This window comes from Diabrotica undecimpunctata, chromosome 8 (assembly GCF_040954645.1).
Source record: "Diabrotica undecimpunctata isolate CICGRU chromosome 8, icDiaUnde3, whole genome shotgun sequence".
Taxonomy (NCBI): Eukaryota; Metazoa; Arthropoda; class Insecta; order Coleoptera; family Chrysomelidae; genus Diabrotica; species Diabrotica undecimpunctata.
This window is the reverse complement of record NC_092810.1, coordinates 7,059,488-7,075,265: the sequence shown is the minus strand read 5'-3', so window position 1 is coordinate 7,075,265 and position 15,778 is coordinate 7,059,488. Positions and strand designations below refer to the sequence as shown.

The window sequence follows — 15,778 nt, the reverse complement described above, 5'->3', positions numbered from 1 at the left end:
TTAATTTTCCTAGAAGCTATTTGAGATAATTCGAAGAAAAGCTGTTTATTTTATATTCGGGTCACTTTTTTATTACTTCTTAATAAAAATTTTTGAAATAAATTATTTGAAATCCTTCTGTAATCTCGCATTTTGTTTTGGTCCCCTAGATATGTGTATATTAAACTAATTTTCGTTCACATATGTTTTTCATAAATTACTTATAAATACGAATATAATTTTGAAGTAAAGTTTGTGTATTGTCAGAATTATTTTATCAGTATTGTAGCATTTAACACTCACACGTCCTATAAGAGTAAAATGATAATTTCCAAAACGATTTTCCACCTCTGAAGGAAATGAAAGCTTTCTTTTTATGTTGTAAGGAATACCGATATAGAAGTCACATCTAAAATAATTTTCTGTAAGTGCAAGTTAGAGGTGAAAGCTTAAATTTACACGACGTGTTCTAAAAGCTCTACTCTAAACGGTTGTCTGAATTGTTAAATATCTTATTCGGAACGGCTGTTCAAAATACTACCTAGACTATTACATCCACTTAAGATAAGTACATTGCTCTAACCTCGAGTTCTGTGCACTCCACTCACTTCGAACTATATCAAAAAAAATTAAATACTGAATGCGTTGCTCAGAATGAATGGGGGTGAGTTTTTTGGGTGAATGCATGCGTACCATTCCGGAGACGGTAAACGTTCGGGAGTATGGAGTTTTAAGACAATAAATTGCAGGATAAGGGAATATAGTTGTTAAGTATACAGCTCCGTGAAGAGCATTTTAAATCTCTTTGTTCTTTTGTTTTATGTTAAGTCGTAAGTTGTTTGGATCCTAATGTTATGAATGGATCCGTATTTTGTCTGCTATTTGGTGGTATACATAATAAATTTACAGACATTTTTCCTCACTAAAATAATGAGTTGAAGCTAAAATGTTTTATTATCACATCTTATATTTTATTGTAAAACTAACCTTGGACGCGCATACAAATCTATTTTATCAACAATACTAGGAGAGGTATATATATATATATATATATATATATATATATATATATATATATATATATATATATATAAAAAAAGCAAAAGATTTTAATTAAATTACATCTTTCCGAGTGGTAAAATTATATGTGGATGGCCCTCATGACATAGCAGAATCTTTCAATCAACATTTTTTGAATTCCGTAAAAAACTTAATTAGTCAAACTTCAGCTGACTATAATCCTAAGAATCTTTCTTCGCCTATACACTCCCTTTTCCTTTATCCTGTTAGTGATGAAGAAATAAAAAGTAAAATTAAAGATATCTCAAAAAAATCCTCGGCTGGACTAGATGAGATCTCGTATTTTATGTTAACACATGTATCTCATAACATATATAAACAATTAACATTTCTAGTAAACCTTTCATTTCAGGAAGGGATTTTTTCTCAAATTCTATATACTGCTTTAGTTGTGCCTATACATAAAAAAGATGACAAATCAAAATTTGATAACTATCGAGGCCTATCACTTTTATCTGTGTTTTCAAAAATATATGAGAAGGCATTTCATACACGTGTTCTCTCGTATATTAACAAGCACAACATTATAGAAAAGTCTCAATTTCTTTTCCGTGTAGGTATGTGTCCAAAATGCACTATTAACGCTGTGCGTTAACGCTGTGCGTTTTAAACAATCAATCACAAAATAAAAATTTTAGTAAATCAAATATTGTCAAATATCGGAAACATCAATATGATGAAACGCAACACGTCATACACATTCTTGCACTACGTGTGGCCTGACTTTTAGGGGTTACCGGAAAAATGTATTATATTTTTGCAAAATTTTGGAGTACGCTTAATCTCTAGAAAAATTTTAACACGTGTTTTTAATACAGATTTCAGTCCTCTACAAATTGTTTCTTATGACTTTTGATGTAAAATAATTAGGGAAGCAGGAATTTATCAATTTAGAATTTTTCATTCAGTTTCCTATGACCCGTTTGGGGATTCACCATCCGGTATAATATGTCCGGTCTCAATTTATGAACAATTTTAAATCGTTTTCTATTATTACCATTATTTAAGATTTAAATATTATATATAACTAACAACATTCTTCTTTTTAGGTGAAACAACCTAAAGGAATTTACATATTCAGCAAAAAGGCCAATCCGTATCACCTCAACAAAGACATCACTGCAACGTACTCTAGTCCAACCAGTTTTATCAATGAATCCATGGATGCTGTTTTCTTCAACCACAGCCAACTGGCTTTCCACAGTACAAACCACGCCGACTTTTTCCCAACTAATCTTACGGACTCTGAAGTTAATATCACTAGGACGTACTCCAGATTGACGTCGCCTTTAGCAGTGACAATAGCAGTACTACTAGTGTTCTTATTTTCGCCTATGATTTTAATAGGAAATTCCCTATTTCTCGTGGCCATGTATAGATTTAAAAGACTTAGAACTCCTAGTAACTATCTATTTATGTCGTTAGCCACTTCGGATCTCGGCATTGGAATGTTTATGCCTGTAGGAATGTATCTAGAGTTGGGCGGGGTTCAAAATTTGACCAGTATTCGAGTGTGCCTCTTCAGTTACGGTGTTGCCATATCATTGTGTTGTGTATCGGTGCTAGTGATGGTCGCTATCGCAGTTGACAGATTTACGTCGCTAGCGAGACCGTTAAGATATAATAACTTGATAACTCATACTGCCGTGGAAAGATATATAGTGGTGTTTTGGGCTTATTCGTCACTGGTCGGATTTACGCCGTTAGGATACGCCATTTTAAACCACGTCGATCAATAGTAAGTATTTTAGATTACGAGTAGTATATTAAAGATTTTAGATTTATTAAAAAGACTGATAAGCCTAATTAATTATTTGGTTTATAAGTGTTCTCTACGTTAAATGAATATCTGCCTCTTTCCGAAAGCTTATTATATTATTATAATAGAACAAATATATACAGTGCTAGTCAAAAGTCCCCCCCCCCTCGTAACTTTGGAACGGGTATACTTATATTAGTGCAATTTGGAGGGAGGTAATAAACTGACGTAGGCTTTTAGTCATAACAAGTGACGTAATAGTGACAGATGACGTTACAGTACCACTGTGACAAATAGATTTAAAATAGGACCTTATGGCAAGTAATACCTCGTTTGAAAGGTATTAAAAATACCTATTCAACTATACTAATTTTATTTGAGTTTAAGCTCATTTTAATGAATTAATTAAATAAATACTAAAATTGTAGTTTCGCATTTAATTAATAAATATCAAAACCTCCTCCTCTGGTTACTTGTCAAAAGTGAACGTTTTTCAATACTCTAATTGTTTTTACGTCAAAGTCAACTTTTTTGACAATTAACCAGAGGTGAACGTTAGAATATTTATTAATTAAATGCGAAACTACAATTATTTTAATATACCTATTCAATCATACACATTTTGTTTGGATTTAAGATGATTTTGACGAACAAATTGAATAATTACTAAAATTCTAGTTTGGCATTAAATTCTATCCGCGATTTTTTTTTGTCAAAAAAGTTAACGTTTGTCAATTCTCTAGTTGTTTTTAGTTTGAAAAAGCGTTTATATCTCAATATGTAGTTTCTGTTTCTGCTTAGTTTAGTCAATTCAAGTTGTCTTTAGTTAATTGTTAGTTAATATTTAGTTTAATTATTATTTAACGAGACGTTAGTAGCTCGACAAAGCTAGACAGCTAGACAAAGTAGCAGCTGTATTAATAATTGGTGAATGTGGAAATAATTCCCATGCAGCGGATGTCTTTTTATTGAGAGGTACCCCGATCGACCTACATCGAGAGATTGTTTGAGGAAGCTTCACAAATCACCTACCTCTAGATGCTTCACGACAATACTTTAGTTAGATATGATATTCAGCGCTCCAAGAGATTTGTATCGGAACTAATTCAAGTGGGAAATTACGCAGGAATTTCAAAGTTTAATTTTGGTGGGAAAATTTAAATAAAGCTTAAAATATTTAAAATATATATATACACCGGTATTTAGGCGCCACGCCCTTGAGGTAGATATCTATGGAGGAGTATCACCGAGCCGCAAGCCCTTATCTCTTGCCGTACTGCTCTCCCATAGGCCGATCAGACACCAGCATATTCTAGTCTAAGCCACAGATTCATCTAGAATTTTAAACTGCTGCGTTAGTCTTTTTTATTTTTCTGTGCACCGAGCTGGGGCTCGAACCCACATCCACTAAACCATTCGACAGTGAAGCGAATGAGAATCGGCTGCCCAGCCCGCTTGGCTATCTGACCGACTGAGTTATCTATTCTTGGTATCTGATTTATCTGATTAAAATATAATTTGGTATATTTGAAAAAAAATTGCATTTGAAATTTTAAAATGTGCAAATTATTTTTAAATTTAAATATATACAATACCATTTACGAAAATATAAGACAAAATAGACAATTTGTGACTCCGTTAGTCTACGAAATCTTGAGTATTCTCCGATATAGCCACATCTAAAATACTTCCAGTTTTCTGCAGATATCTTCGTTCAAGGTCCACGATTCAACACCATAAAAAAGGACAGATAGGTTTGTTGACTGTGATACGTGATTTTGTTCATAAAAACTTGTAGGTCTTCTAAGTTGTCCGCAAATACTATGGTGTCATCTGCATATCTGATGTTGTTTAGCCGGTAACCATTTAGTAGAATACCTTTTTCAGTACTTCAGTATTTCTCTAGTACTTTTTTCAATATATATTCAAAATATATGTTGTATAATAATGCTAATAGTATGCAGCTTTGTCTAGCTCTTTTTTTGTTTTGAACGAATTTGAATATATTCCAGTTTGACTGAGTTTTCAACACACAGATTTCTTATCAGGTTAGCGAGGTGGTTAGGCACTCCCATATTTTCCATTATACTTTAGAGTGGTATTTAAAAATAATAATTGTATTTATATAAAATTATTTTAAAACGAGAATTATTACAAAAATTTAAACAGATGATTCAATGTTGCTATTAATCGGATGACATTTATGACTTGTTTAGGTTTTGACAATCATTACGAATCGAATCTTTTAGTGACAGATATTCTTTTTAATTGTTTAGTTCTAATTTAAAGAAATCTATATTTTGGTAGTTATTTTTCATGCACTTTTTAATTTAAACCTGCTTATAGAAAATATATGATTACTAGAAACGAATTAATCGAGAGTAGTGAATCGATGTCAAGAACCGCCATTCTATGACGCTACCCATGACGCTCGTCTCAGCATTTTACTGTAGATTTAAAATAGTAACACAACACCAACATAAAAGCTTAGCTTCAAAAATTCAGAGCTCGGTGAGTACACTGTCATTTAACTTTATAAAAAATAGAATCCCTAGTTTAACCTTTGGATAATTTTTGATAGTATGTTTATTACTATGTTTATGTAGTATGTTTAGACTAACTCTAGTCATTTTAGTCAAATCTAGACATTTTAATGAAAATATATCGAATTTTTACCGTCGAGCTGATTTTATTTTTGCTGAAATTTTATTTAAAATTGATTTCGCGCGTAACTGACATTTAAAATCACCGGTTGCTTCAAGCGTTGTTTCTGAGAGAATGGTTCATTCTACACAAAAAGTGACAAATAATAGTTTTGTTCAAAATTATCTCAGCTATATTTTTTATTTGGCACATTTTTTTCTACAGCGTAAAGATTTTTGATAAATGGATTTTTTCTGTTTTTACCATCCTACGAGTGGGCGTTTTAGGGGGAAGCCTGCGGGTAAAAGTGGTAAACTTTTTTCCGCTCCCAAAATTGACATTCTCAGCAAAATTCAGCTTGTTCGTATCATTTTTGTAAGTCAAATCTCTGACGACTGGAATATTTATATTTAAATATATTCATAAAAATTAAAAAGCATTTATTTTGGTTCATTTTGTTTTTGTCAAAGAAATTCTGCGTATGAAAGCTACTTTGAATACATGTATATTAGATTTAAAGTTGATGCTAGAAAAGTCAATTGTTGTAGAAGATCTGTTATTTAGCTCGTATAAATGCAACAGTATCATGTTGTGACATGCATATAAAGAGACTCTCGAATGGCCTACATTATATGTATGCTCGCTTCGAGTGGACGTGTCTCTAATATATATTTTTATGTGATACCAATAGGGAATAAATAGAGATACCTATATTTTTGTATATTGAAATGAGAAGAATTTCTACATATCTTTTTGTATATTTTATCAACTTAAAAGACAAATATTATTGTCAATAATTCCCGGGCCTGACCATAAGATGGCGACTCTAATAATTTTTTTCTTCTTCTTCTCCTTCTTTCGTTTTATGGCCTCCCCCTCTTAGGTACGTGGCTCATGTATATATTTTCATTTCAATTATAGAAGGGAATTCTCATCACAGAGATTCTGGAATTAACCTTATATTACCTGCCTAATATTTCCTTCAACTATTTTGGACAATTTATAGTGGATATTCTAAAATAATTCATTCATAATTCAATTCATAATGTCATTAATGATATAGATTTTTCTTGGTCCGTCTATGTAAGGTATATCTGGAATTTGGCATCTTGGACAGGACATCAGTGGTTAAAGGATAGGTTAGGTTGGATATTTATTTATATTTTACTTAAATTTTAATTTGGAAAATATTGATAAACTTACCAATCGTTTTCAAGGTTTTAGCATTGATATTGTGGAAAATATTTTGTACTGAAATGGGTGTTGGGCATCTATCTTTAATAAGTTTTTGATATACCTAAATCAAATAGTGGTGTCTTATTGATAGGACACTCTAGCAAGGAGTGTATTATACTTCCTATTTACCCACACTCACAAAAAGGGGAATCAATACAGTTAATTTTAAACAGATGATCTGGCGCCAAACAATGTCCTGCTCGTAACCTAATAATTGTTGTCAGGTGTCTACGGTCTACAAAGGCAAACTTATGAAACCATGGTGTTTTAAATTCGTCATGAAAATAATGATTATGATCATTCTTTTTATGACGAATTTAAAATTCTTCACATTCAAATTAAAGGCCTTAAGCTGTTTTTGTTAGAATCTCTGTCAATTTTGGGAGCGGAAAAAAGTTTACCACTTTTACCTGCAGGCTTCCCCCTAAAACGCACACTCGTAGGATGGTAAAAACAAAAAAAATCCATTTATCAAAAATCTGTACGCTGTAGAAAAAAATGTGCCAAATAAAAAATGTAGCTGAGATAATTTTGAACAAAACTATTATTTGTCACTTTTTGTGTAGAATGAACCGTCCTCTCGAAAACAACGCTTGAAGCAACCGGTGATTTTGAATGTCAGTTACGCGCGAAATCAATTTTATATAAAATTTGTATCAGCTCGACGTTAAAAATTAGATATCTTTTAATTAATTATTATTTCTCATCTATCACTTATAATTTTTTTGAAATTTACTATAATTTTATATCCCTATCACAATAATCTCTCTCTCCAGGGTAGAGAACACTGACTGAACGAGTCGTCTTGTAAATATCTATGAGTCGTTGAGTAGTATAATCTAGTCTATGAGTAGTATAATCTTTGCCAACTTGTCACTAGGTATGTATACCCCAATTTGAGAGATTTTCAAAATTGTATTAGGTATTATCACTCTTTTCACAAGATCATTCTCGGCATTTACTTGTAGGTAATATATTAATGATCAGCATTAGCAATTACATACTTATCACTAAGAAATTGTTCTAATTTGGTGAGTTTATTATCTAATTAAACTCCCTTCGAAGTTATCAACTTACTTTAATATTTCATATTCTCATTAAAGCAACTATATCTTCTCTACCTAAAACTTGTTTATTTTACGTATCTGTATATTTTACCATGTGTTCTTATTGCTTGAGAAATGTTCTGAATAATCTGCTATTACATATTTAATATAAACTTTCTTGTAGATAAACCATATTAAGCCTTTATATTTGCCCATATATAGCCTTTGGAAACTCAAAATGTCGTTACTAATGTATTAATGGAGTATAAAATTCAAAAATAACTGGAAAACTGGCTTTAATCTAGTTTTAAAATAAAATATACAATGGTGTTTGTTTACACGGGAACGGTAATGTCTTTTTACAGACATTAACATTTTATAGATGCTATTGCAATATCCAGCCGAACTGGATGTTGCAATAGCGTTATTGACAGATCTCCAACACTATCCGAAACTACTATCTTTCATAATTATAATTGTTCAATATCGGTCATTAAAATATATGCAATTCTACCCAAGAGATTTCATTGTGATGGGGTTTAATTAAATTCAATATTTTTTTTATTCCTACGTTACAATCGCTACTATTTTTTATCAGTGCAAGCGGGTTTATATTCTACTATAAAGCTCCATTTTTTTACTAATATGTATATATATATATATATATATATATATATATATATGTATATATATATATATATATATATAAATATATATATATATATATATATATTGCTATGATTGTTTATTTTGACTTTAATCTTAGTTTATTGAGCCAATAAAAAAATATAACTTATTTGTTATCAAAAGTAAAATAAACTCCTTATATTACCTGTGATCGATGGATTCAAAGATTTTCTAGTTGTCTTTTATCTATATATAGAGAAAAAAGGATAAGAATAAAAAAAATATTATATTACAAAAATTTACGTTTCTTTATTTTATATGAAAGAATAAAACAATTATCAAATTCTGTCGTTATCTTATCAATCAGCATACAAGAAAATAACTCAAATTTTTATAATAATAATATTTTAAATCTACATACATTTATATTACGTGAAAACCAATTTTACTTAAATTTTTCGTTACTTAAAAAAAGAAACAACAAAACTTTAAACTTTTGATTAGCCTACCAAAACCTTAGTTCTTAAATTTGAATGCTAACGACCATGATGTCAAACCGATTCTTCACAGATATAAAATTCAATTGTACAAACACTTACAGCTTATTTTCTTGTTGAGTTGTATGTTGGAACATACCCAGAAAAGTCCAGTCTCCTCAACGATGTGATCTCTCCTCTTTGGCACCCCGGCTCCTTTCTAACGTCTCTGCAAACCTCCTGCAGACTACACAAAGACACCTGATTTACTTCTCCAAACTCAGCTACTTATTTATGATACAAGGACCTCCTTTTGTCAACTTGATGCCGTAAGAATACTTTCACATATACTTTACAAGATGCCCACGGTAGATACAAGGACCTCTAACCACATATACAAGCTCTTCACTAGGTTAATGACATCAAGATTGGAGCAAAAAAATTAGATTTCTACCAACCGAAAGAGCAGGAAGGATTCTTTTTAAATTATGGTACCAATGAATAATCACCTCCATATAATAAAGACAATCATTGAAAAATCGATAGAATAAAACAAACCTCTTGTCCCCACTTTCATAAATTTTCATAAAGCGTTTGACAAGATCAAAATAGACAGTCTAAAAGAAGCAATAAATATCAGCAGAATTGACGATAAGTATTGTAAACTTATTTACAATATTTACAAAAACGCCTCTATGACTGTTAAGGTACACGATAAAACCCGACCAATAAAAATAAAAAGTGGAATATTTGAAAAGTATTTGACCTATTCGATTCTTTTATCCTTCCCGTTCTCACTTACGGAGCTCAAACCTGGACATTCACAAAAAAGAACATGGACAAGATTCGAAAAACTCAGCGAGTCATGGAACGACAGATGCTTGGTATCTCACTAATAGATCGGCAAACGAACGAAGCAATCCGGAACAAAACAAAAATAAAGGACGCCGCGAAACAAGCAGCTAAATTAAAATGAAAATGGGCTGGACACAACGAACGTCTCGAAGATGGTAGATGGAACAAAGAAGTCGGAAACTGGCGACCGTACGATGCGAAGAGACCAAGAGGAAGACCTCAAATGCGCTGGAGCGACGATATCAAAAGAGTCGCAGGACCAATGTGGAAACGCCTAGCACACAACAGGGATGAATGGCGAGAAATGGGAGAGGCCTTTATTCGACAATTCGGATAGAAAAAGGGCTATAAAAATTTGACCAATGCTTATTACCGGTCAGACGAATGGAACGGTCTATGTTGGGAGTGAAGTTGCATGACCGAATAAGAAACGAAGATCTACGAAGAAGGACGAGTATTGCTGATGTTGTGGAATGCATAGCGGAACTAAAATGGAACTAGACAGGCCAATGGAACTCACGATGGACGAGTAAAATGACAAATTGGAGACCAAAAGCAGACAAACGTAGTAGAGGAAGACCACCTACACGTTAGGCTGACGACATTAGGCGTATCACCAAAAATTGGTAACAAAGAGCACAAAATCGTAAAGAATGGAAGGGTTTAAGGAAAGCCTATATCCAGCAGTGGACGTGATAAATAAAAGCTGGATGATGAAGCAGATAATAAATTAAGAAATATTACGTAAAGAGCAAATATTCTATTTATAAAAACTAATTAGTACTGTTTTATAAAAAATGTAAAAAATCGTACAAATCTTATAGTAAGATCTTCATCTAGTATTTATATAATACTAGACCTACATAATAGATATAATATGATAATATATTGTAATAATAACAAATAATAAATTAAATACCAATATCGACATTCGAAATCCGCTCTAACGCCATCGGGGATGCCTCCAGGAATTCCGACCAATTCTCTGTATACCATCGTAAGGGACATTAATCATAGATGTGTTAGATAGTCGGGGCGTTAGGGACACAGCTGTCACATTATTTCTAAAACGTGATAATAACTTAACTACAAAATAATTGGTCATATTGATGGTCGCTGTTATTTTACCGGTATTTAATTAACACCTTTCCATGGTAAAGTGCATAAAATAGCCTTTTCATACTTTCCAATCATCTGACTACTCTGTTCTATTCATTTTTACTACTAGGTTATTTAAATCTCCCAGAATGAATATTTCCTTGTTTTTCTTAATACGTAATTCTAATACGTTTAGGAGATAATAATAAAATTCTTCTTTATTTCCTATCTCAACATCTTCGTTGGTAACATAAATACCTACGATAAGTATTAGATGACCATTTTCCATTAGCTTTACCAATTTTCTCATTAATTGCACTCCGCTGTACATTTATTCCTTTTTCCGAGGGATTTACTGATCAAACTCCTTACCAGAGAATTTAAATCTCAAACGTGGTCTGTAATAGATAAGGAAGGTAATCTAAAGACCAATCATCATCCAGCCTCAAGAGTCCACTGCTGAACATAGGCCCCTTCCTTATGTTTCCAACCCCGTCTATCTTGCGCCGCTCTCATCCAGTTTTTATTGAGTCTTCTTAAATCGTCAGTCCATATTGTAGGTGGTCGACCGACGCTTCTCTTGTCTTCCCTTGGCCTCCATTCCAATAACCTCTTTGTCCATCGCCCATCTGTCATTCTGGCTATGTGTCCTGCCCATCTCCATTTTAGTCTGGTTATCTTCTCGATGATGTCAGTCACTCCGGTTCTTCTCCTGATGTCTTCGTTGGTTATTCTGTCTCGCAGAGTTATTCCTAACATGGACCGCTCCATTCTTCTCTGCGTGACTCTCAGTTTGGTAGCTGCTGCTCTTGTTAAGGTAAGTGTTTCTGCTCCGTACGTCAAGACTGGGAGGACGCACTGGTCAAATACCTTTCTCTTTAGGCATGTGGGCAGCTCACTTTTAAAAGTTTCTCTCAGTTTTCCAAATGCTGCCCACCCAAGGCCGACTCTTCTCTTCAGTTCATGAGTCTGGTTATCCCTGCCAATCATAATTTCATGTCCCAGGTATTTATATCTATCTACGAGTTCTATTTCTTTCCCACCAATACTGATGTTCTGGTTGGGTACCAAATTGATCATGATTTTTGTTTTCGAGATATTTATATTTAAACCTACACTTTCTGTAGCCACAATGAGTTCCTGTACCATCTCTCTTGCCATACCTAGATCTTCAGCTATTATAAGTATATCATCGGCGAAACGTAAGTTGTTTAGATATTCTCCATCTATTTTTATTCCCTTTGTCATCCAATCCAAACTCTTAAAAGCATGTTCTAGCACCGTATTAAAAAGTTTAGGTGACATTGGGTCTCCTTGTCTAACCCCCCGTTCTATTTTTATGCGATTACTGTTAGTATGTAATCTGACAGTGGTTGTTGCCTGCAGGTATATTTTGTATAATAATTTAGTATATCTACAATCTAGCCTGCATTCTTTAAGCGCCTGTAATATTTTGCTTAGCTCAACTGTGTTAAAGGCTTTGTGAAAATCGATAAATATTAGAACTAGCGGTTTATTGTATTCCACTGCTTTCTCTATTAGGGTTTTTATACTTTGTAGATGGTCATTTGTTCCGTAACTTTTTCGGAATCCTGCCTGTTCCCTTGGTTGATAAGTCTCTAATTTTCTTTCCATTCTCTTAACTAGTATTCGCGTAAACAACTTATATATATGGCTGAGGAGGCTAATCGGTCTGAAATTCTCTAAATTTGCTTTGTCTCCTGCTTTGTGTAATAGAATCATAGTAGCGTTGTTCCAGTCTGTTGGAATATTGGCGCTGTGAAGGCAGATATTGAAAAGTTGTTTAATTTTTTCAAGTAATACACCCCCTCCAATTTTTAGTGCTTCTGCTACTATTCCATCTTCACCCGGGGTTCGATTATTTTTCATTTTCTTCAGGGCTTCTTTGATTTCTGATTTTGTTATATCGGGCATTAAATCTGATCCTTGGTTTAATACCCCAGTTTTTAGTGTAATTGGAGGTTCCGTATTGTTATCTTTTTTTTCTTGATCTATATAACTCTGTGTAGAACTCTTCGACTATTCTTAATATTTCATCTCTGTTCGTTGTTTCTTCTCCAGTGCTGTTTCTCAGTTTGTTAATTTCTATTTTCCCCTTTTGTACGCTCCTCTTCAAAACTGTCATGTTCTTATTTTGTTCTATTGCCTGTTTTGTTTTTTCTACATTGTAGTTTCTTATGCCTTTTCTTATTGCCTTTGTGATCGTCTTATTTTATAAATATGTCTTATCTTATAAAGACCAATACTGAAGAAATATTGGAAACATGGTGAAACTACTGTGGCGAGCTATATAAAAATAACAAGGTGCCAGCAGAAAATCAGTGTCCCTCTGACTATCCTAGAGAAACTACTGTCTTACTCGCTGAAGGTAAAGATGTAATTAAAGCGCTAAAGAAAACTAGTGACCCAGGCATTGACTCAACACTAGGTGAAATACGACAGTTACTAGGTACCAAAGGATTGGAATTGAAACAGTTAGTGACGCTGTGAAAAATATAGGTGGTTTTCAAAAGTGCACCGACGGAGCAAAAGCAATGACGGGACTCATAACGGGATTGGCTGGACTTTTGCGGGAAAATGGTGTTAACTGTGTTATGTTCCATTGAATTATCCATCAAGAGGCTCTCTGCGGAAAGATAATTAAAATCAAAGATACTATGAAAACTGTAGTGCAGATAGTAAACAGCTGAAGAAGAGGAAACAGAGCTCGGCGATACCGTAAATTCATCTCTTTCTTGGAGAAATTAATACTAAATATAAGAACATCCCCTTACATTCAGAGATACGCTGGTTGTGTGCAGGTAAATGCCTTAGATTTTTTTTTTCTTCAAGAAAAAAATCTTACTGCTTTTTGGAACGGAAATTGTTATTAACACCGACGTATTTATAACAAAGCTTAAAAACAAAACATTTTTTCATGAACTGGCATTTCTAACAGACATTACCACTTACTTAACACATTAAACCTACCGGAATTTGATGCACTAAAACCCGATCTTAAGCTTTTTAACAGTCCAATGAGAGTCAACATCCAGAGCCAATCAGAAGAATACCAATTAGAGCTGTGCAAACTACAGTCCGATTCGTTTTTTCAAGCAAAGAAAAATGAAGACATTAGTACCTTTTGGAAGTTAGTCTCCAAGTCGTTTTCCTAAACTTCGTAACTTTGCGTTAAAACTATATTCAATGTTTGGTGGTACGTATATATGTGAAAGCACATTTTATGCTTTGATGCATAAATATAAAACACGTAATCGCATGGAAAACGATTATCTGGAAGCGTGTATTAGACTCACTACGACTAACGTAGATATAGACGTGAAAAATTTAGTAGAGGATAAACCCTTGCCTCAAATATCCCATTGATTTTTTATTTTATGTTAAATTGTAAACATAACATATAAATTGTAAACCATAATAAAATACTTGCAAATCATACTTCGTTTGTATATTATTTTTTAAAATAAGCTTTTTTTGAGCGAGTCACGTTCTCTGGCCCTTCATAATAATTTCAAATTTAATACGGCCCGCCACGTCTAAAAGGTTGGACCACACTGCTATATAAACTACTAAAATTTTGATTATTAATAAATATTTTTTATTCAGTTATTTTTTTATATTTTTTATTTCTTTACAATTATTGGAGAATTAAACCATTATAGATTCTAATAAACGAAAATAGTGGATAGTTATTAGGACCAAATAAATAAAACAAAACGAATAACTCTACTATTTATTGTGCAAATGAATATGGACATAAAATAAAATTTAAAATAGTCCCCGCAGCTGTGTGCATTACACTATCATAAATTTGTGTTAACACAAAGCTGGGAGAACCGAATGGAAAATGTTTATTTTTCCCAAATGATTAATATTTGCTGTCGTATATTTCTAACAAACGGTCATAGAATAGAATATTAGTAAACATTTTAAATCAGTGTATATCATATTTAACACATTTTGTATTATGATTAATGAATATATAAAGAGAGCTCTTAAAAAAGCACTGAAACTTAAGCTTAAACGAATAAAACAAGAGGGATCTAGCAAAGTGGATATAGATTTCATTAGAACAATAGTCGAATGATTGCAAATAATTTAAAAAGTAATTTTGAGAATAACGAAGAACAAGAACTCATCGAGGATTATTGGAACCAAATCAAAACTATAAGCAGCTCAACTTCGAACTTAATTTTTTTTAATGGCCTTGGCATAGCCAATTGACCAGACTATTTTGTAATTTGTATTCACAGAACAACAGAGTTCGAGTTAGTACTAAATGTAAGTATAATTTTTTTTTTGTTATTTTTATTTATATTTATTATTTTTTTTTTATTTTTTTATATTACTTTTTGATATTGTATGTAATATGTATATATATTTTTTATTTTGTTTTGGTCATCTTTTATAATAATTTTGTTTTATTTTTTTTTTATATGTTTTTTTTATTTTTTTATTTTTTTTTCGTATTAAATGTTTCGTATTTAAAGTTTATTACATGTTTGGTATGTTCGCAAATTGCTTACAAGTTGCATCTTAATTCAATGGTTAGTACATTATATTGTTTAAAGTTTATATTTACAATTTCTTATTAACTGATAAATAAAATTAAAGATTTTTACGTTTCCAGAGAAAATTAATTCATTTATATGTAATGGGAAACAGACATTTAGTTTTCGTAAGTTTTCATAAAAACATGTAATATTTCCTTGTTGGTTTACACATTCTAATAGGATATGTGTTAAATCTCCATATTTACCACAAGTACAGTTTGGAGTGTCTGCTAGATTCATTTTGTACATTCTTGAAGGTGTTAGAGCATGATTTGACCTTAGCCTACTATTAGTTTTAATAAAACTTCTGTTGGACTCTGAATGAAACCACCTTTTTTTAAGAAGTGTGGGTTGCCAATATTTAAAGATGACTGACTTTCGGATTCCGTATAATTGGCTTGCCAT

General features: G+C 32.3%; 1 protein-coding gene across 1 annotated transcript in view; it reads left to right on the top strand.

Annotated features, from left to right (window-relative positions):
* Positions 1 to 15,778, top strand: part of LOC140449216 (adenosine receptor A2b-like) — a 304,878-nt gene that overhangs the window by 235,205 nt on the left and 53,895 nt on the right. Inside the window, exon 3 of the mRNA XM_072542397.1 lies at positions 2,109 to 2,797. Within this exon, the coding sequence (XP_072398498.1) occupies positions 2,220 to 2,797 (578 nt within the window). The 5' untranslated portion in view covers positions 2,109 to 2,219. The remainder of the gene's footprint in view (positions 1 to 2,108; positions 2,798 to 15,778) is intronic.